A 22,846-nucleotide genomic window follows, 5' to 3' on the forward strand; every position below is an offset into this window, starting at 1 on the left:
GATAGATAGATAGATAGTAGATAGATAGATCACAGATGATAGGTGATAGACAGTTTTAGATATATGTAATGTTTTCTTTACCCATTAATCTGTTGGTACCCACCTAAGTGCACATAGATGATTTCCTATCACATCCCCATGCCCATCCTCAGCCTTTAGCCCAGTGCCTGTAAGCACACTGAGGTCTTAATAAGTTAATGACCAAATGAATAGGTTGAATAAGAAGCAATAGTTATCAAAAGTCTGTGTATAGACCACAAGAGTCTCAGGTGTGACCTGCAAGCATAGAGCACCAGAGGTGACAGGAAGGCCCTCAGCGAGAGACTGACAAGGTGCAAACCAAAAGCCAGAGTAAGACAGTAAAGAGTTGAAGGCTGGGAGTGGGCAGAAGGCCCTAGGACATAGGAGGCGAGAATGTGGATGGCCATAAAAGTGTGGTCAGTGAGGGTGCAGCTCTTCATGACAGGAGAGGAGCAAGTTGGGGGATCTTAGAAGAGACAGTGCTCAGAGAGACAAACAAGAGAAAAATTCCACTCACCAGAGGGGAAAGAGGCAGGAGTAGGCACAGGAGTAGCTGGAGCCATGTAGAGGTGGGAGGCTAGGCGTGGACTAGAGCTTCTGGAGCAGAACGGTCTGCTAAGGGAGAGAGGAGCAGTAACTGTGAAATAGGATGGCGGCCTGACTAGGGGATTCTTTACAATAGGCATGCTGCCTGCCAGACAGTATTTTGGGAGTTCCTGTTCACTTGAAATTCCTCAGCCTTTTGTACTGGGACCACTTCAAAGCTCAGGAGAGGTACTCTTTCCGACACCTTGTCACCTGTGGGGCAGGACCCATGGAGGCTCATGTTCCCATTCATCTTTTAGGAGCTGTGTGCCATATGTCCTGCAGACTGGCGTACTTCCTCCTCTTCTCAATCATACCCAGGCAGATAAACCCCTGGGGGAGAAGCAGCCTTGGTAAGACTGGTAGTCAATGGTATATTGAAAAAGCCAAAGCACATAAAAGTTACCATAACTAGCCTGCTCCATCTAGTACAAACTCTGGGCTCATGGTATGTACCAGATACTAAGTTACCATAACTAGCCTGCTCCATCTAGTACAAATACTGGGCTCATGGTATGTACCAAACACTAAGTTACCATAACTAGACTGCTCCATCTAGTACAAACTCTGGGCTTATGGTATGTACCAAACACTAAGCTTAGTGCTGAGGCCCATGCGGTCCAGTGCACATGTGAAAGAGATGTCGTTAAGAAGAACAAACAGCTGTATTATTCCAAACTCTCATAGTGCTGTGAAGACAGGAAAACCGGTATCTTCACAGGACGCAGGGGCTGGGAGTACCTCTGGACAAGGACCTGCCTGCCCTCCGCACCTTCAAGGCTAGAGAGGCAGGGATAAGACAGGAGGGTAGGAGAATTTTCTGAGCAGAAAGAACATGTTTGAAGCTTCAGAGCTCAGATTGGAGCATAATCATCTTAGGTCACTAAATGCCAAGGTGGCTATGATGCCAAGTGAAAGAACTTGGTCCGACCATGTGTGATCTTACAAAGACTGGGACTCAATATCATCGGAGGGCACTACATTGTTTATGCAAAGCCATTTCTTTTCTATCTCTGTGCATGCATGTGCATATGGATGCATACATGTACAACACACATGTGGAAGTCGGAGTTCTTACCTTCTCCTTTGTTTGAGGTTGTCTCTTCCCCCTTCCATCTTGCTATAGGAGTATGGAGATTCACATACGTGCTCAGGATCAAAACTCAAGTCCTCACACTTAGTTCGCAGGGACTTTGCCCAGGAAGCCATGTCCCACTGCCTGAGTGCAGTCATTTCTGAGCCATTAAATGACAGTGGGGAAAATGTTGTTGTTTTTTGAGACAGGGTTTCTCTGTGTAGCCCTGGCTGTCCTGGAACTAGCTCTGTAGACCAGACTGGCCTCATACTCACAGAGATCCTCCTACCTCTCCCTGCCAAGTGCTGGGATTAAAGGTGTGTTCTGCTAAAGAAAAAAAAAAAAAAAAGATTGGCTAAGGGGAAAAAATCTGTGACAGGATCTCTCCCTGAAATCTGGGCTCACTGGACTAGCCAGCTCGAGAGCCCCAACGATCCTTTTCTCTCCACCTGACCAGCGTGGGATTACAAGAACATTGCACACTAACATGACCCCAAATAAGGTGTAAGTGTCCACTCAAGGACTTGAGTAAATGAATGAAGCAGTTAAGTACAGCAAATCTAAGGTAGCTGCTTTAATTGCCATGAGCTCTCTCAGCCAGTAGCTTTTGAGTTTGTTTACTGTTGAGAGGTGCTGACCTACAACTAAACCCCAGCTGGTTGGTGCCTGGAGCCTACTCATAAATCCCAACTCTTTTCCCTCTACCAAGTAGAGATCACTGACTGGTCTCTGGGGTCATCCTTGGCTACAGATGCCATCACTTGCAAGTTCCCAAAGTTTAAGTTAGACAAGCTTTCTAATCTCCCCCTTTTGCTTAGGACAGAGCCTCTTCAGAGAGGTCTCATCTCAAAGCATCCCTGTGTCGTAGCTGTGGCTTTTCCATTGGAGATAGGAAGGAATGTTGTTCTTCTAGCTGGAAGCTATCTCTCGGTAGCATCTTCTCTTTATCCTTGTTTTACCCTCTAAGACAGTGGTTCTCAGCCCCCATTCACAGGGGTTACCTAAGACCGTCAGCCAGCACAGATATTTACGTTGTGTTTCATAGTGGTAGCCAAATCACAGTTATGAAGAAGGAAAGAAATAACTTTCATGGGTGGGGCCAGCACAAATGAAGAGCTGTGTGTAAGGGGCTCGGCGTTAGGAGGGCTGAGAACCACTGCTCAGGGCATCACAGAATACACTTCCTCTTTGAACAATCACACTGCCCTTTCTGATGGCAGCCAAAACATCTTCTCGGAGTGCTTCCTTGCCCAAGCCAAACATTCTGGCTCATTGAATCACTCCCTCAGCAGATGTGATTTCAGACTCATGACTGTTACCCTTGTCTGAATGCAACAGCGTGTTACGGTCCCCCTTTAGAATCTGGCAGCTGGAATAGCCACAGTATTCCAGGTGTGGTCTAACCAGCTGTTCCTCCCCATCCTCCCATCAGTAAAGCAGGAAGCGAACTAAGTGTTCTGTTAACAAGTCCAGACTGTTTGTTATTACTGAACTTGGGGTCAGGCACATCCCCCAGGTCTTTGTAATATGATTTGCTATTCAATTGACTTTTTGAACCCAATGATAAGATTTTAAATTTATTCCCAATAAATTGTCGTGTTGATATTGGCCTAGCCTATCTTGTTGAAATTACTTTTTGTGTAAAAAAAAATGGGGGTGTAGGGACTGTCATTTAACATATTAAGTATCCATGGTAGTTTTATGTCCTTTATAGATGTGGTGAACATATGTTCTACATATTCATCTAAGCTAATAATAAGTATGTTAGGAGAAAACCCTAGGTTCTCCTGTGGAGAACCCCTGGACACTCTTCTCATATCTGGGTTAAATCATGCCGTAACTCACCAGAGAGTAATTTCATCTGTACCACAGTTGTGAAGTAAGACAGTGTGCCCACAAGCACTGTTAAATCATGCTGAACATAATATGTCACATGTATAAAAATATTGTGAGACACATCCCTTGATGGCTGCAAAGGACACAGATAAGACTCAGTTCATTGCACAAGGGGTCACCATGAACAGCGGGGTGCGGCTGGGATCTGGCCTCCATCCTGGAATGGACTGTGTGTGAGGGGCTGACGTGGAGACTTGGGCTGTGGGTACTGGAGCATCTTGCTTACTTCTGGCCCCACGTGGTGTTGGGCTGTGTGTGAGAACTGACATCAGCACACTGACACCCACTGCCCAGTGTCTGCCGAGTGGCCGGGTCTAGAGCCTCCCGTTTCCAAGACAGGAGCAGAGCTATCTGTGGAATGTTTGTCAGAAGGTGTATAGATGGTGAGATTATCCAGAATTCATGCTGCTCTCCCTTCTTCCCCTAGCCAAGCTTTTCTGTTTTAATCATCTTAGAAATGTATCTTTCTCCTTTTCCTTTCTGGGAAATGTGATTAAATTCGTAGCATTAGCTACTGTCTACCACCTGATCACTCCGAGGCCCCTCTCTGGCCCACATATTCCTCCTAAGCTCCAAATCTGTATTTTTGGCCACTTACCAAACTTCTCAGTCCAAAGGGCTTGACAGGCACTTGAACCTCAACCTGTTGTCTCCCAGACCGCGTGCAACCAAGGGTAGCTGGTAAATGCAGCCCAACAGAGAGCCACAAGCTTGGAAGTTTGTGGTAACTCACGCGTGTGGGTCTTGAGCATGAACTTTGTAGATGATGCCACTGTGTTGTCAGAAGGTCGAGCACACCTGACCCGTGTCTGCTTCCTTAGTGTCGATATTTCCCAGGGCAAACACCTCACATGGCATTGATACACAGTCTGTCGATATTTCCCAGGGCAAACACCTCACATGGCATTGATACAGTCTGTCGATATTTCCCAGAGCAAACACCTCACATGGCATTGATATGTAGTCTGCCGAAAGCTGCTCATCTCAGTCCAGCACAGAGGCCTCAGTGTAGAGAGCAAGTGGACTGGGAATTTTGACCCGAGGTCCAGCACAGAGACAGCACAGAACCGAGCACAGCTGACAGCAGTTGTCCCACATCTCCCTGCATGGGTGAGAGGGTGGCGTCTCCGCAGATACCACCCTGCTCCTAGCTGAGGTGCTCTTTAAAGAAGTTAGCACAGCTGGGTGTGCTGATGCATGCTTCTGCTGCATACCAGGTCCGAGGCCAGCCTGGTCTACAGGAGAACCTGCCCCAAAAGAAAAGGCCTGTGGCATGTGTCCCTCACCTCAGCATGAGCAGCTGGGCTGCAGAACAAGTGTGGGTCCACCTGAGCTCTATGAAACCAGCTCAGAAACTTAACAAAAAGTGAGGACTTCATACATGGGAATATAAGTAACAAGCTTTAACCTTCCCAGTGTGGGGATGAACATTTGATGACAAATGAGTCATAGTTTAAGTCAGCTGAAAACATAAATGCCTAATTACCATATCTTTGGGTCATTGTAGACGAACAACTCTCTGCACAAGGTAAGCTTTATATGATCTTTAACTTAAAGTTCGAAAGTAGGACACTGTTGTCCTTTATCATTCTTTAATAAGAGGCTTTCTCTGAGGAAGGAAAAGTATCTAAAAATTTTACTTATTTTTGAGTGTGTGTGTGTGTATGTATTAGAACACATATTCTGTGGCACAGTGGAGAGGTCAAAGAACAACTTTTTGGAATTGGTTTTCATTTTTCACATTAACATGGACTCTGGGATCAGACCTAGTTCTTCAAGAGTGTTCAGCAACACACTTTACCTGATGTACTGGCTAGTTTTATATAAACTTGATGCAAGCTAACCATTTGGAAGAGGGAAACTCATTTGAGAAATGCCCTCCCCCCCCCCAGATTGGGCAAGCCTGTGGTGCATTCTTTTGATTGAAGCTCACTGTAGGAAGAACCACCTCTAGACTGGTAGTCTTGGGGCTATAAGAAAGCAGGCTGAGAGCAGACCACTAAGTAGTACCCTCCATGGCCTCTGCATCAGCTCCTGCCTCCAGGTCCCTGCCCTGACGTCCCTCACTGATGGAATTTAGATGAAATAAACCCTTTTCCCCCCAAGTTGCTTTTGGTCATAGTGTCTAACACAGAAATAGGAACCCTGTAACACTAAGACAGTGGGATAGGCAATTTTGTTGGCTAAAAGGTAGCCAGAATAGGCTGGGAATAAAAGATAAGGTTGCCTAAACTCTTTCTCCTAAGAAAAAAAGCATGAAAATTTGAGGTGGGACAGGAGCGCTCAAGCAGGACATAGGGTGAGGCAGGAAGTCAGGGCAGCAGGATGCATTGCAGTGGGAACTGGGGACCAGTGAAGATGAGAGGAGGGGTGAGCATACAAACTTGACTGGCAAATAACTTATTTTAGTGTGGGTACCATACTGAAATGCTTTGTAAGTCACTCTGGTACCCATAGATCCTCTCATGGGTTCCTGGAGAATACACAAGGAATGTCTTCCTGTGTCTCACCACAGAACTGGTTTGCTTGGGAAAGTTAAATTTTAAAACACTGTTTGCTAAATATAAATGTGATAGTCATTTTGGTAAACATAGATGAAGGACCAGAAAAGCACAAGTTCCTTTACTTGTTTCTTATTGGTAATGGCAATTAGAGGAAGGCTCCTGGCATTCTTCCCTACAGCAGGTAAGACATGAACTTCCCATGGCCCTCCGTCGGTTACTGTTTCCCTTTGTCACCAGACAAGAGAGCTTGGGTGTGAAGGGATTTCCTCCGGCTGTGGCCGCCCTGGCACGGAACGCAGAGCAGCAGCGTGTCTGCAGTCACACAGATCACAGTCACTGCTGGTGCTCAGCACCCGTGGTCCCTTTTCCTCCTTGGCATGCTTCCAATTACGGGTCCATCCATCTTCCACATGGTCTGTACCAACACACCCTGGTGCCTTTGTCTCCTCATCTAGGGGTTGTCAGTCTTGTTTGTTCTTTCCTGGCTTGGCCCTAGGTGCTATTGCAGATCTCGGCTCTTGCCTCTGCCCTCGGGGAATCTCAGCTGTGAACATGATGTTCCTGGTCTGTGTTCAGATAGTTATCGCTTAAGCATCAGGGGTATTGAATGCGGAGAGGCTGTGTGTTCTGCTGGCCTGGTACCTGGCTTCTGAGACAGTTGAGGCTCTTACTTTTAGCTCTTAGTCCACTTTCTCGTGGTTGAACAATTAATTTTGATACTAAGCAGATTAACTTACCTGAAGTTTCTGGTCATATAAGGGTCCTTGGGGTCTTACTGATAATTCTAGAGCTAGTTTATTTTTGTTTTCCACATGTGGGAGTGTCCCTGTAATAGTAAGGCACCCCCACATTGCATTCAGAGTCCTGAGTTGTTTCCCCACAGCCCTTCATATGCACATCTAAAGCTGGCCCCAGGGCTGGCCTCCAGCCCATGTGGGGTTGGTGCCAACTCCACACTCCTGCTCCGCCATCCGTCATTCCTCTCCTGTGAACCTTACAGCCTGGATATTGAAAAATCTGGGTTTAATTTTTTTTTTCAAGTCAACCGAATAGCCTGTACACATGGTTAGAAAGTGTTTGCAGTGTTGAATCAGGACTTGAAGTTAGCCATTTCAACACCACTCTTATTTCTTTTTAATCAGATTTGGACCATTCTTTTGGCAGGTTGTGTTCCTTACCGGCTTTGGATATGTGTATATGGACATTGCCCATCAGTGTGGCACAGTCTGTATCACTATAGCCCCAGAAGGAAAAGCAGGACCCATGTTAACCAGTGCCAACAGGTAGGTCTGTTTGCCTAAGAGAGCGTAGTGAGCTTTCTTCTGGAATGTTATACACCATTATTTATCATTCCTGTTGTCCATACACACATAGTGAAGTGTTTGATTATCATGTAATCCACAAGTAAAGATCTAGTTGTTAAATTTTTTCTCGAGCATATATAGACAATAATAGTAATAAAACATCTTTTTTGAGTCTACTGGTTCAATGGTAAGTTCAGCAAACTGATTTTCGAGCTACTGAATTTTGTGATTATTTTAAGTTAAGGATATGAATTATTTGCATAGCTTATATTTTTATTTCATTTTTGGGGTGAATGCTCATGCTGTGGTTCATGTGTGGCAGGTTAGAGGATAACTTGCAGGAATTGGTCATCTCTTTCTACCACGTGAGTTGTGGGGATAGAATTCAGGTCATTAGACTTGGTGGCATAAACTTCTACCTGGGAGCCATCTTGCTATCCCCTCTACTGGTGTGGGAAGTCCTTCTGTCTATGTGTTGCTTTTTTTTGGTTAATGAATAAAGAATCTGCCTTGGCTGGTGATATGGCAGAGTAGAGCTAGGCAGGGAAGACTAAACTGAATGCTGGGAGAGAGAAGGTGGAGTCGCTAGACACCATATAGCCGCCAGAGGGGAAAGATGCGAGCTGCCAGCTAGAACCTTGCCAGTAGGCCACAAGCCTCGTGATAAAATATGAAATAATGTTAATGGGTTAGTTCTAAATGTAAGAACTAGCTAGCAATATGCTTAAGCTATTGGCCAAACAGTGTTGTAACTTATGTAGTTTCTGCGTGGTTATTTTGGGTCTGGGCAGCAGGGAACCAACAAGCAGCTTCCTACAACAACAATGTGGTTACATTCTATTTTTAAGTGAATGACTATAATGAATACAGGTAAAGACATGTTTTTCATCTCCCTTACATGATTAAACACTTTACATATTACAGGTAAAAAAAAAAGATTCCAAGAATCCACATATATTGATACCCAAGCAACTTGTTACAGATTAACCATCTAGGCAAGCAAGATATTCTTCTCAGTCAGGTCTTTACTGGCAGGATGCGTTTTGCAGTTACAAAGAAAGGGCTTTATTATCTTGAAAGGTAGTCACAAGGACTCTTAAAGGAATCACAAACCTAAACTTAAATGAAAAAGAATCAGTCAGCTCTACTTTAAATCTTTTTTTCCCACAAGAGGGCACCAGAGCTCAGGACAGATGGCTGCGAGCCACCCTGTGGGAGCCGTGAATCGAACTCTGGACCTCTGGAAGGAAGACAGGAAGGAAGGGCAGTCAGGGGATGAGTGCTCTGAACCGCTGAGCCATCTCTCAGGGCGGTTTCTACTTTAAATCTTTAGGGTGCATATCCACTCATTAATAGTTTTTTTTAATATCAGGAGATTGAGGGCAGAAGTGGGTATAAGGAATTAATCATCACTTTTGGTAATCAACTAATCCTAGCAAGAAAGGTATGTCAGCCAAAGTTAACTGGGCTATTTTATTCTTGTTCCCTGACCTCAGTGAGTTCCACATTCGACTCTGTGCCTTTCTAAAACTTAAGACTGCCTTATTGGGTTTTCACCTCAAACAACAAAAACCTCTTAGTCTAGGTTTATTTTCAAAGCGTTGTTTCAGCTGTGATGCCCTCCGAGACCTGTGAGCACAGCTCCCAACATTAAGATGAAAAGGGTTTAAACTATCTGGGCTAGTTAGTCATTAACTTGAGCTCCTAGGGTAAAAACTCATGGGTCCTGGTTGTGTAGCACTTCCTTGTATTTTTATTCATGAAAACTCTGTATGAGCTATCTTTATTATTATCAATTTAGACAGTAAATCTTAGGGAGGGATCATCTTCTTGACAATCCACAGGAAAAATGCCCAGTAGGATGGGATGTTTCCAAGAGATAAACACAGTATATTACAGGCAGTGGAGATCTCCTCAAGTCCACTCACAACATGCTCGATAGCAGAGGAATATTGTAGTAATAAACATGTAAAGGCACAGCAGAAGCAGAAGACAGTCTGGGGTCTGTACTCCCGTGGCCTTGCCTGAAGGAGATTCACCCACCAGAGTTTCCTCCTGGTAGTCTGACGCCTCACACTTCAACTGCCACCTGCCGCTCCTCTGACAAGCCCACCAGCAGGAATTGGTACAATTTTCTTGAACAGTTTCTACATAATAAAAACTTCAAAACTCCTTTGGTTTAGAACAGTTGTTCTCAACCTGGGGTTGAATGGCCCTTTCATGGGGGCATATATCAGATATCCTACATATCATATATTTATATTATGATTCACAACAATAGCAAAGTTACAGTTAATGAAGTAGCAACGGACACACTTTCAGAGCTGGGTCAGCACAGCATGAGGAGCTGTATTAAAGGCGGCAGCGTTGGGGAGAGTCACTGGTTTAGAAATTCCACTTGGAAAAGTATGAGTTCAGAATAAAAATAATGAAAACAGCTGGGCGGTGGTGGCGCACGCCTTTAATCCCAGCACTCGGGAGGCAGAGGCAGGTGGATCTCTGTGAGTTCGAGGACAGCCTGGTCTAGAAGAGCTAGTTCCAAGACAGGAACCAAAAAAAGCTACGGAGAAACCCTGTCTCGAAAAATCAAAAAAACAAAAAACAAAAAAAAATGAAAACAGTACATAAGAATACACACAGAGATGTTCGTTTCATTGTTATTTATAGTGACATAATATTGAGAGTGCAAATGCTTATCAAATATATCAAAAATCACAGGATGTAGGTGGTAATGGCTGCAGTGGACCAGAAGAAGCATAGGATCTAATGTAATGTAAGGCATCAATTGGATGCTGAATATGTGTTCCATCTGTGTAAACAGACACCTGTATGTCCATCTCTGTAAACAGACAACTCTGGAAGAGGAAAAGTCAACATTAGTGACAGATGTGGATCTTTCAGTGCTTATTTATTAATTTCTGTACAGATGGATTTTTCTTTGGGCCTCCAGCTCACAGTTAACAACACAGAGACTTATATTAATTATGAAAGCTTGGCCTTAGCTTATCTTGTTTTTAACTAGCTCTTATAACTTAACACACTTCTGTTAGTCCGCATTGTCACGCAGCATGCACGCTGCTTCCTCCATGTCTTCTTGCATCTCTCTCTCATGAGCCTGGATTCCCCTCCTCCTTTCTTTCTCTGCTCAGAAGTCTCACCTATACCTCCTGCCTAGCTATTATCCATTCCACTTTTTATTATACCAATCATGGCAGTACATTTCACACAGTGTATAAATACCCCACAACATCTCTTGCTTTTGTCTAAATAGATAGGAAAGGTTTTAACTCTAACGCAGTAAAACTACAATAGAAGCAATTATTAAGGAAGAAATAAATTCACAATGTCCACTCCATTAGTATTTGGCAAATTCGAGAAAATATTCCATTGTCTGTCCTATCTTGGTATGTCCAAAGTTTTCTACCTCTCTTATTTATTATCCTAATTTTTATTATCAACCCAAAACTATCTTTTTAGACCTCAAAACATTATCTTAGGTAAACAACTTAAGCTTTTATGTCTCTCAACCCTATATATTTTACACCTTTTTTGTGGGTTTCTTTTCTGAATTTGGTAGCAAGGAAAACTCTAAGTATAACTAATCTTCAGTTCCATTATGACCCAAGAAGGAAGGATATACTGTAAACTGAGCAAACAGGAAGTGCAGAGCCAAAACTTTCAAAACTATAGAAACGACAGAAGCAGCTTGCTGCCTAGACAGTCACCCAAGGTTTCTCTGTAACATCTTCAGCCTGAAGGCCTAGAATATCTGACAGACTTTTCCATGAAGCAGGAATTTTGAAGGACTGTCCTACCTTGTCTTGGCAAAGCTTGGCAGTTTCTTCCTTTAGTGTCCTGCTTGTTCAATTTGGAGAGCATGCTGTCAGTGGTCAAGGCAAGTGGCTATCTTTGCCACAATGATAGCACACTCCATATGGAGGTTCTTTGATGTCCATAGTCATTCTTTTAAAGTAAATTGGTGCTGCCTGTAGCATATCTATCTCATTGTCATGAAAAGCCTTGATGCCATATTCTGTAGGTCTCTGAAGTATTTGAAGACCACCTATCTATCTAAAAATATATCTGCTTAACCCTGAAAACATACACAACTTGACTACAAGTTTGATTACTAATGATGACTAACTGATAACCTATATTTCTAATTATTCATTACATTTTTAAACGAGCTGCATAGGTAAAATACCTTAAACAAGAGTAGAAACATATATATTATAACAAAAACAAACTTAAATTTATATCAGTATACAAAAATCCATACCGATGTAACATATTTGAGATTAATAGTTGCTGTTTATTTTAAAGTAGATTCAATAATCTTTCCTTTCATCCTAACCTTTCCATATCCCCCTTTTTTCTTTAAGAAAGGGATCCTTGAATCCAACCTCCCTTGCTTAGTTTCCTTCCTTATCATGACCAGTAACAATTTATAACCAACTTCCCTAAATGATGACAAACATTCATAAACAGCTAAATGAACAAAAACCACCCACCCCACCTCTTGGGAATGTGGGCATTGTTGTGTGCTTCCTGTTGTCTGGGGGTGATGGCATCTTTAGAAGACCCTGAGAAAATTGAGATAGTGGTCTAGCCCCGGGAAAGCTAGCTGTATCCTTTGCTGTTTAGTCTCCGTGTGATAAGAAAGTGCAGGACCTGTCTGACGTCTTGTCTAGAGGATGTAAGGCTGGGCCATCTCAGCCTCCAGCTTTGAGGTTGTTCTGGATACAGAATTTTGAGAAACAGCAACAGAGGCATTCTGCAAGGCTGGATCACCTGGGCTACTTATCTCTATTGGAGTCTGGTTCTTTTGTTCTGAAAACACCGCCTTTTAAAGGTAACACACACCTGCACTAGCACAAGCATGGAATGTGCAGTGCACAGAGATCAGCTAAAGGTGAGTTTTTGTTCTATGTTTGAGCAGGTAAAAAGCATCTATAATATAAATCAGACCAAACTATAGTATAAATCTCTATCCATGCCATATGGAAAGATACCATGTAATAATAAGTCATAAGAACTCTGTAGCCAGCAGGGTTTACCGTGTCTCATCCGGTCTCAGAGCAGATACATCACTTGTCTTGTAGTCTTTCTTGTTTTTTTCTTTTCTTCTTGTCTGTAGCCAAGATTTTCAGGGGGTTTCTCCCAATCAAATCTGATCTTCATTAAGTTTGAAGAGAACCATAACTCTTTGTTTCCTGTAGAAACAAAGGCACACCCTCTCACAACACAACATATTTTCTGACTTCCATTGTGAAGTTAAAACATTCTTAAGATCTATAGATCGGCTTAGTCTAGCAGTTCTCATAATCTGATGTCTCAGCAGCTGTTGTTTTTGTACGTTGGCATTTTAAAAATTCAAGTCAACAAAGCGCCATACGGAATCCAAACACCCTGTGTATCTCCCATCTTTATGTGGCTTTTTTTTTACTCTTTCCTTAAGACTTTACTATATTATTTTTAAACTATTTATTTTTTTTCTATGGCTGTCTAGACCCATATTCTTTTTTCAGCATCTAAGCACATTTTTAAACGTATGCACCTTTTTAGAGGTTTCCTGTGTCTGAACATAGCTTTAAGCGCCTGAAGTGCTCTCTAACCACATAGAACAAATCTTCCGCTACCGTGTCAGCCCATGTCAGCCGAGAGCACGGCTCCAGCCCATAGGCAGCGGCCAGGAGCTGCATCTCTGTACTAGAGCAACCTGCCTGAGATACTATAGAACTCGGAACCCACATCTGACTTTGTCCCAGACTTAGCTTTCTCTGGTCCTCTGTGTGGGCATTTGAGCCGCAGCATTGGGCACCGTGAGGAGACAGACTTCTCCCAGGCTGTCAGCTCCAAACGGCAGCACAGGGACTTTGTTAACTAGTAGAGCTTGCCCTAGCTTAGGTTTGTCTTTAACTTAAATTAACTGTTTCTCCTGATCTGCATGCTGCTGTGTGCCACCCATCCTGCCGCCCCTCCACCTCGCTCTCATGGGCCTAGATTCTTCCTCCTCCTTTCTGCCCAGAAATCTTGCCTGTATCTCCTGCCCGGCCATTCAGCTTTTTATTTCACCAATCACAGCAATACACCTTCACACAGTGTATGAATATCCTACAACATTTCTCTACTTTAAATTTCTGTAATGGTTATATTTAAATTGCAGTATAAAATTATAGTGTCAATTTTCATACATTTGTTTAAGATTTTTAAAAATAAATTTCTTGTACCTTTGTATGACTGAAAACTCATTAGTTCAGACCTTGCTACTTTTTTATAATATTTCAAATAATATTAGATAGGATGCTTACTTTGTCCAAACATGTTTGTTTAAAAAAATAGTATAACAAAATTGGAGAGTAAAATTTGAATTATATAGAATAAGATCTCAAGTCTACACATGTATTTCAGAAAATTTTATCTAAGGCTTGAGTGTTAATGATAGAAGCCACAACCCACACATTTGAATGATACAGTGTCTACTCATATTTGTTTGGCTTGCTCTTCCATGGGTCATACATTCGAGTGCTTACTAGATGTGAGGTCTGTTCCAGGGATGGGGAGTCAGTGAGAAAAAAGATGGAACCCTTCACAAGATTCCATTCTCACAGGCAGAGAGGGGAGAGGCTGGAGCAGGGAACCCCCACCGGTGTGGGGTGTGGTAGAAGATCATCAGCACTAGAGGGTTAAAAACAGCCAAGTGAGAGCGGTGAGGCGGGGGCCTCAGGACAGGGAGAGTGAGTTGTGAAGAAGTTGGTTGGAAGGAAGCCTTTTCAAGAGACTGGCATTTGAGTGTGGGCTTGAAAGGAAGTGCTTTCCGGTCCCAGCCAGTGAGATGAGAAGGGCAGGAGCCCGGGGATGAGGGCTGGGTGGGGAGCAGTGCGTGCTTTAGTGCCTCATGAGCTGTTGTGAGCACACGAGTCTAACCCTGGTGAGCTGAGGAGCTGGTGAGCATTTAAGCAGAGAGGTCATGTGAGACTTACTGTGTAGATCATTGGCTGTTTTGTTGAAGTAAGATCTAGAGAAAGAGGGCAAAAGCAATTAGGAACCTCCTCCAGTTGCCGTGGGTGTTCACACTAGAGGCCCTGCTATGGGGAAAGTGGTCAGATTCTGGACATACTCTTACGGAGAGCCCAAAGGAGTCCTGCTGTTAGGATAGGGACTTGAAATAGAAGCCTCTGGAAGGATTCTGATCCTCTAGTTGGATGCGGTTGCCATCAACTGAAATGAGAGAGGCCGCGTAGACTGCGGGTAGGAGCAGAGCTCCATCGCAGACGTGGTAAAGTTGTTTGTCAGTGGAGATGGGGAAGGAAGCCGTGTGCTAAGTCTGAGCACCACTGGGGACTGGGGTAAGAGAAGCATCACCAGTCAGAGGGAGGGGAAGGATTCACTGGGCAGGGGAGCAGAGAGTTCTGTGAGAACACAAGGGAGGATGTGTGTCCTGGAAGAGGAGGGTGCTAACAGCCACAGATGGGGCTTTTGCTTTAGTGCTAGTGGCCTTGATAAGGAATAACTTTGTCAGATTGGGGAACATAAGCCTGCCTGCAGCAAGCTTCAGAGAACAGAAAGGGGAGAGTCGGAGGTGCGGAGGTGGTATGTGTGGAGATGCTGCAGTTTCTCCTAAAGAGGGCTAGAGACATGGGAAGTAGGTGGAGAAGGAAGAAGTGAGGCTGTAGCAGGGCTGTGTCTGCTCAGAAGAGGATACAGCGTGTTCGAGCACAGGCAGGATCGCAGAGGACGGAGTGTGGAGCACCTGGCACTCTAGAGCAGGGGAGGAAGGGAGGGGTGCTGGAGGACCTGACCAGGGACTCTTCAGCTCTCGGAGTGAGGGCAGGGTGGGTGGGCAGGACACACCGCGCACAGTGGTTGTAGGTCCGTGCTGAACTGGGCTTTCTTCTTGCTCAGCTCCTCTTTCTAACATAAAGAGTATTGCTGATATTTTTATCTGCCATGATCATTATAACAGAGAACTAGTGCATAGAAATGAGGGATTTAGAGTAAAAAGGGGGGATCTGGTGTTGATAAGAAAAAACACTTACAAAAACATGACAAGAGCTTGTAATAGTCCCAATGGGAACGTTCCCCAACTGTCTCCAAGCATGGCTGTCTCTGTCCAGACATGCACTGAAGTTGAGTTCTTATTTGTTTTATGTCCCATCATGGGGTACACAGTGAGGCACTGTCCTTGAAGAAGAGACACTAACGAGCTTTGCCCTTCTAGAGCTCTGGAGAAGATGGTTACTTTTAAAACGTTCATCACCCGCCTGAGCCTGGCAGTGACTGACGACCTCACACACCACAAGGCATCATCTGAGCTTCTAAGGCTCACTCTGGACAACATTTTCCTCCACGTATGCCCTGTGCCCGGTGTCCTCCCAGGAGAAGAGCCTCCGTCCACCCTGCTCCAGCTTTTCGGTGTGGAAGTCTACTTCGGGGACCTGCAGCTGGACAACCAGCTTTATAACAAGTCCAATTTCCACTTCGCTGTCTTGGTCTGCCAAGGAGAGAAGACAGAACCAGCTCAGTACTCGAGAGTGCAGAGTCTCCTGGTCTCCAGCAAAGCCTTGGAGGAATACAAAGAGAACTGCTTCATCAAGCTTCGCCTCACTGTGTCTGAGGGGACGAACTTCCTTTTTGATGTCAGTGAGTTCTTTGTTGAACTGAAACCAGCGCGGCTCTATGTGGAGGATACCTTTGTCTACTACATCAGAACCTTATTTGACACCTACCTTCCTCACAGCAGGGTGGCTGGAGACCAGGCACAGCTTTCTGCAGGGGAGCAGGTGCTGCCCATGCAGGTGAGACAGCACGCCAGGGCCTTGGTGAACCCGGTGAAGCTACGGAAGTTGGTCATCCAGCCAGTGAACCTCCTTGTCAGCATCCATGCCTCTCTCAGGCTGTACATAGCCTCCGACCACACCCCTCTGTCCTTCTCTGTGTTTGAACGAGGACCAGTGTTCACCACGGCGAGGCAGCTGGTGCACGCGCTGGCCATGCAATATGCTGCTGGGGCTCTCTTCAGAGCAGGTGAGGGTGCAAGTGAGGGGTCTGGGGTGGGCCAGCACCGGGCAGAAATGGCTCTGTCTGTCTGACAGCACAGGGGAGGGCAGGGAAGGGATAATGCGTGTAGGCTGCACGCCTAACAGAACTAGAGCTAGGTGTGGACCGTGACAGTGCAAGCCTTGGATGACTGCCACACCTCCCTGAGTCTGCATTTCCATCTGAGATCAGCTGAAGTATGCCAACCCTGGCATTTTACTTGGCACTTAATAGACTCTCAAGCCCTCATAGCTATAATATTTTAAATGTTACCTAACATAGAAATTAGTTAAATTTAGCAAACACATTTTTGAATGCCTTACAGGCCCAAGACTCTGTCTCAGAATACGAGTGAAGCTGGGAAGGTCAGCCTGGCCCTCAGCTCCTGGCCTGAAAGACTTCCAGTTCTAGGTGGCCAGTTTCCCTCTGTACTGATTGTGTAAGTGGGAAGTTCAGAGTCAAAGCACGTGCCGAGAGCCCCGTGCATCCCCAGCAGGCACTGCCTGGCTCGACAGAGCACAGAGAAGGCTGCGGGTGGCTCTGTTCAGTGGCAGGCAGTGGCCTGCTGCAGACTGTGGGATGCTTTTATGCTAGGGGCCGAGGAGAGAGGCAAGGTTTCTGTTTCCCGTCTCTCTAGAAGAGCCTGCACGGGGTGTCTGGGTGAGGGCAGAATTTCCCATGGGGAGTACTGTGTGCTAAGGATCAGGAGTCCCTGTGATCTCAGCTACTTGACAGCCATCGTCTCCAGGGCGTGTGTTTCTGAGACAGGGCCAGGCTGATAGCCTGGTCCTCGTGGTCACTAGCAGTCATGTCCAGAGCAACGCCACACTTGGCTTCCTTAAGTCTTAAGAAGCTGAAGACTGACTTCCTGGAGTGCCGCAGGTAAGAGCTGCTGTCCTTCCGTCCTCAGGCCTTGTGCTTGCAAATGCATCACCAGAGACAATTCAGACTGCGACAGTTGACGAGAGGCCAGTAATCATGCTACATGCATAAGACTAAACTTTCTCCTTGATGACATACATAGAGAGAATAGGGCTCTCCTAACTTCACTGTAGGAGAAAGTGGCGGCTGCTGGCTGAGAGCCTTTCTGACTTGTTGTCTGGATAGTTTGCACAGTAGTGAAGAAAACATCTCCCCTTGCTAAGGAGTCATTGTAAAATAATCTATAATACTTTAAACTGAATAAATGTGTGTATCTGCAAACTACTCCAGACTTACCCTTCTGGCCGGTTGGCTTGTAGCAGAGCTAATCCAATGCCAAGGCAGGAGGAAGGAAGGCTCCCTGCAGGAAGATGGGCTGGAGGACAGACAGCCCATGCCCAAGCAGCCATGGCCTCTGGAGCCTTAGTGCTGAGCTGATGGCCTTGTTTACTAGGGGAGCTCATGTCACCCTCTCTCGGGCTTTTTCCTAATTCACTTAAAAATCCTGTGATTTATCTCAATCTGAATACATAGAAGGGAAGAAATTCTAATACCAAAGCTAGATTCTTTAGAGCTGTGGAAATATGGTCACTAAAACACTGTGGTCAGTCAGAATGTTTTCTGAAGAAAGCAGTCTTCGGAGGAGTGAGAGATAGATCACAGTGAGGGTGGCTGACAGGCCGAAGGGACTCACATTCCTGTAGAGGGGGTGAGGGCTGGCCAGGAGGAAGCAGGGTGTATCCATCTCCCTTGGGTCAGCATTCACTCACTGGACCCGAGAAGGTTCCTGCCTGGGATAGTTGAAAACACCCTGACCTCATTTCTAGGGAAGCTTGTGAGGTCATTTGACAAGGCTTTAACAATAAATGACTGCTAACTAGAAACGGGTAACCCTATCCAAAGGAGGGGTGTGGGCTTGAGACTTTCCGAGGTCCTTAGCTGCCTCTCACTCTCATACCAGCCTAAGTAGACTCAGGTTATCCACAAAATGTGCAGATGGCCTTCTGTAGTCTTGAGTTCGACCATCAGTAACCTGAAAGTACCCAAAGGATCCGTGTGAACAGGACTTTTGTCCAAGACGTTATCCCTTAAATGTGCAGCACAAAGAGGCCTGCACGATGGCCGGCTTCCGGCCCAGTGGGTAAGGGCGAAAGGAGAGGGCTGGCCCTTACAAGTTGTCTCCTGGCCTCCACAAGTGCGCTGTGGCCTTTGCACACCCAGCCTCACAAGTGCGCTGTGGCCTTTGCACACCCGGCCTCCACAAGTACGTTGTGGCCTTTGCACACCCGGCCTCCACAAGTACGTTGTGGCCTTTGCACACCCGGCCTCCACAAGTGCGCTGTGGCCTTTGCACACCTGGCCTTCACAAGTGCGCTGCGGCCTTTGCATGCCCACGGCCACACAAATAGGGAAATAGAATAAACATTTTAAATTCAGCATAAAAACATTTGATGCAGATTTTGCATTATGCTCAGTATTACACAGTCCAGAGGGTTTCCACATGCTGGAGGCTGAGGAGGCCCAGCGCACACTCTCTGTACATCGGGGACTGGGCATCTTTTGGTGTCTGCAGAGCCCTGTGTCTGTTGGATGCAGAGGAACCACTTCATCTGCTCTTGTGGAAAGCCAACAGAGTATTCCTAGATGTTTCTCACGCCATAGACCATCCTCTAGGGGCATCGGGTTTCTCTGAACATAGCAGGGGAAGTGACCAGGAAGAACAGGAGAGGACGCCCAGTAGGGGTGGGAGCTGAGAGACAAGGCTGGGCCATCCCCCCCCCCCCCCCGCCTCCATTCCCAGGTCTCCATATCTGAAGCAGAGCTCATGAAGATTCTCCTTGACATGTACATCAAGGGAAACCAGTGTTTCTAACCCAGCCCTCAAATGGAACCTTATGACCATTCTAGACTAAGAAAAATCTGCTTTTTTAACCCCCACAGAGTACCTTTCAGGAATAACTTATTCCACATGACCCTGCTTTTTTTTTGGGGGGGGGGCAGCGATCAAGTAAACTAACCTAGGTTGTAAACTCTACTCCCATGTCTCATCAGCCTGGGATTGTGACTTACTGACATAATCTTAGCCTTAGAGTCCTCTGCTTCCTCCCCAGGGGAGGTACAACCCCACAACACCAAGTGGACAATTTGCAAGGTGATGGTGGCACCGTCTGGAGGATCCCATGAGCAATGCCTTCCCCTAGTGTGGCTCCCCTCCCCATTGTGACTGAAACCCACCTGGTCCTGTCCTCACAGCTTTCCCAGTAAAAAGGCCACAGCACTGGGCTGCTGCCTGAAGATTCCTGGAGGAAGTTGCATTTTCAGATTCCCCCCCACTTGACCCTGGTCCTCGCCCCCAGCAGCCGAAGGGGAAAGGCAGCTGCTGTGGACACAGCACAGCCTCATTCCCACGAGGCAGAAGGTGGTGCCGGCCGCTGAGCAGGCCAGCTCCTGGCAAGCCTGAGTTTAAAGAGGAAACCAAACCCAAAGCCACCCTCCTGGGACTTTGGTGGGGAACACTTCCCTCTCTCTAACCTAATCAGTATGTCCCTGTCATTGATGTTTACACAACCGAAGCTGGGGTTGAAGGGGAGACATTTGTTCGCGCCAGCCCCACTCTAAGAGAAGCACTCAGCTTGATAGGATTGGGAAAGATTAAAAATAACTCCTCCATCCTTGGCAGAGTTTGCATCCCTTTTGCAACACTCTATTTAGCATCTGGCTTCTCCCCACCAGGCAGCTCCTGCTGCTGCTGCCCTGGCAGGTTGGGACTCCCAGCCTGTGAGCACCTGCAGCCCAGAGCGCCTGCCTGGGCCAGGGGTGTTCTCTGCACATGGTTCCCTTTACAGGGGTACAGGAGGCTGAGACACAAAAGTCATATTAAAGCCATTTGCAAGGCTGCCAGGGGATCACTGTGATTTATGAAGTATGAAAGTTCACCATTTATGAATTCATGGAGAATGAGTTATTTCCCATGTTTTGCTCCAAAGAAGCTTATGACGCTCTCCGTTCTAGTGTGAGAGGCAACTTCAGGGAAAGCAGGCCGCGCTCCACAAATGTTGAAAGTGGAACTCAAGGTCTCACTAACTCCTCCCTTTGTGTGCTGCAGGCTGGGTGGTGGGGTCTCTGGAGATCCTCGGCAGCCCCGCCAGCTTAGTGAGAAGCATCGGCAATGGGATCTCGGACTTCTTCAGGCTTCCGTACGAGGGACTGACGCGAGGCCCAGGGGCCTTCGTGAGTGGAGTCTCCAGAGGGACCACATCGTTCGTCAAGCACATCTCCAAAGGTAGCCGTGGAGTCCTCGCCAGTCTTTGTCTTGTTTTCCAAGTGTTGAAGCTTCTCAATTCTTTAGCCTCCAGCTTCTGAGGTGTGTTCGCTTGCTGTGAACGCTGGTCTTGTAGCAAAACATGTGCATACTGCTCTGTGTTTTAAGCAAGTCACTGCTTGCCTGTAGTGTATGAAAATATTTCAGAAACTTGAGGATTTTAAACCTCTCGCTGGGAATACATGGACGGACTTAACCATTATTCCATGCGATAAATATAGAAATATTGAAAGCATCCATGATTTCTGCTCAGCATCAGGAATCCTACACCAGTTGCCTCATCATATTTTTTAAATGTAGCTACAGTTGTCATAACTTTGTTAAGGACAGGACTCCATCTGATGGGGAAGCGGGTTCCTAGGCAACCTCACCGCAGCTCCCTGCTTACACAGTGCCATCTTGTGGTCCACACGGGTCACGGGCATGGAGGCTGAGCTGCTTCCCACCAGGAGAAAGCTTGCATTTCATCCAATGTTTGCTTGATATTTTGGTCAGGTTGGCAGCGACTAGGGAACTAACAAGGGCCATCTGAGTCCCCTTTTCTTCTCAGCAGGAGGCAGAGAAAACAGGGCAAAGGCCTTCTTGCCCATAAAAGGCATTTTACTGTAGACAATACCATAACTCTGTTATGAGTGGGCAGGTTACGGAAGTCTCTAGAAGGCCTCAGAAGAAGACTTAAGCTTGAAATACGAGAACCCATGATCCATAGAGAGGAGGGGGCTGCGGGTGGGGGATTGGCAAGAGAAGAGCAAAAGCAATAAAAACAGAGTTGGTGGACAAGGAAAGGGAGCCGCCCCAGCCCCAGATCCCGGAGGCCTGGGAGCTAACTAGGGAGTCACAGCTGTGTGCCTGGTGGGCTTCGTGCTCCTGCCACGCAGGCTCTGAGGCCTCTTGTTTCTCTTTACAGTGTCACAACAAACACCGCTGATTGAAACTCCCCGGTTAATTTAGTATCCTGACTGGGGTGTACGTTTGTTCTATCTGCGTGTGCATGCGTCTGCGTGTGTGTGTGCACACGTGTGCATGTGTGTGCGTGTGTGTGCACGTGTGTGTGTGTGCACGCGTGCACATGAATATTCTCCCACAGGTGGATGGTGTCTTCCTTCCGGTTTTGCTGACTGCGATACCCTGCACTTGGTGGAGGGCTAGGACTGTGGGAGCGTGGGACTGAAGTTATCTTTCTGATGAAAACAGAATCGTTGCTCTGACCTTCTGTTGTCCTTTCTAGTAGTAACATATTGATCACCAAAACTACATAAATTTTCTGTAGTAGTTTTTTCCTCTGAATGCCAAATGGTAAGAGTTTGGTACCTCCCTTCTATAAGACTGAAGCCATGGCTAGCTGTGGTCAGGCTTGCTGAGGAGGATCCCAAATCCAAAGCCAATCTATCTTACAGAGGAGAAGAGGAGGGAGGAGACTGAATTCATAAAAAGACAAGTGACTTTAGTCCTAAAGTGGGAACATTTCCAGGTAATCTATAAAACCAAGCACCATAACCTTAACAGGTAAAATGAGCTCAGAAAGGCAAATAGTCAGTAGAACGCTTACCTAAGCAAGGCCACGGTTCAGCCCTCACCAGCATATGTACGTCCACGTGCACACGCACGCACGCAAGCGCAGGTAAATTTTAAAATTGGACCCCATGGAGGCCCTGGAAAGTGTCTCCCCGAGTCTCAGCAATGACTGGAAGGGCGTGGAGCTCTTAGCTGCACACTAGAGATGCTGGCACTGCTCTGCTCAAGAGTCCTGAGTGTCACTCCTCACAGCACATGCTGCTGGTGTGCTTTCTCCATGTCCCACCCTACAACCTCCAGGGCCACCACCCCAAGTCCGCCATGTCTGTGACCAGTAAATCAACCCATGCCCTTGTGCCCTCAGGTACCTTGACATCCATCACCAACTTGGCCACCAGCCTGGCCCGAAATATGGACCGGCTCTCGCTGGATGAAGAGCACTATAACCGGCAGGAGGAGTGGCGGCGGCAGCTTCCTGAGAGCCTGGGCGAGGGACTGCGGCAGGGCCTGTCCAGGCTGGGCATCAGCCTGCTCGGTAAGGGACTGTGGCACCCCTGCCCATCTTCACCCAGCTCTGCAGCTCTCCCAGGAATGGCCACGGTGCCTTTTCCGTGGGAGTGGTTAGGAAGTTCATGACCTTTCAGAGGCAGAGCTGAGCCTAGAG

General features: G+C 46.4%; 1 protein-coding gene and 1 long non-coding RNA gene across 5 annotated transcripts in view; one reads left to right on the forward strand and one right to left on the reverse strand.

Moving 5' to 3' along the window:
* The window catches only part of Vps13b (vacuolar protein sorting 13 homolog B), a 399,494-nt gene that overhangs the window by 363,990 nt on the left and 12,658 nt on the right, over positions 1 to 22,846 (forward strand). For all 4 annotated transcript variants that reach the window (XM_050163211.1, XM_050163229.1, XM_050163202.1 and 1 more), the window contains exons 55-58: positions 7,246 to 7,364; positions 15,607 to 16,412; positions 20,452 to 20,628; positions 22,547 to 22,717. In XM_050163211.1, coding sequence (XP_050019168.1) covers positions 7,246 to 7,364; positions 15,607 to 16,412; positions 20,452 to 20,628; positions 22,547 to 22,717 — 1,273 coding nt within the window. The remainder of the gene's footprint in view (positions 1 to 7,245; positions 7,365 to 15,606; positions 16,413 to 20,451; positions 20,629 to 22,546; positions 22,718 to 22,846) is intronic.
* LOC126514387 (uncharacterized) lies at positions 8,938 to 22,685 on the reverse strand. Its single transcript, XR_007595564.1, has 3 exons — positions 22,551 to 22,685; positions 12,443 to 12,598; positions 8,938 to 10,240 (listed from the first exon to the last, which is right to left on the reverse strand). It is a non-coding gene; the product is annotated as an uncharacterized lncRNA (long non-coding RNA).

Source organism: Alexandromys fortis, unplaced genomic scaffold (assembly GCF_014885135.2).
Source record: "Alexandromys fortis isolate MF-2015 unplaced genomic scaffold, M_Fortis_MF-2015_v1.1 scaffold_17, whole genome shotgun sequence".
Taxonomy (NCBI): domain Eukaryota; kingdom Metazoa; phylum Chordata; class Mammalia; order Rodentia; family Cricetidae; genus Alexandromys; species Alexandromys fortis.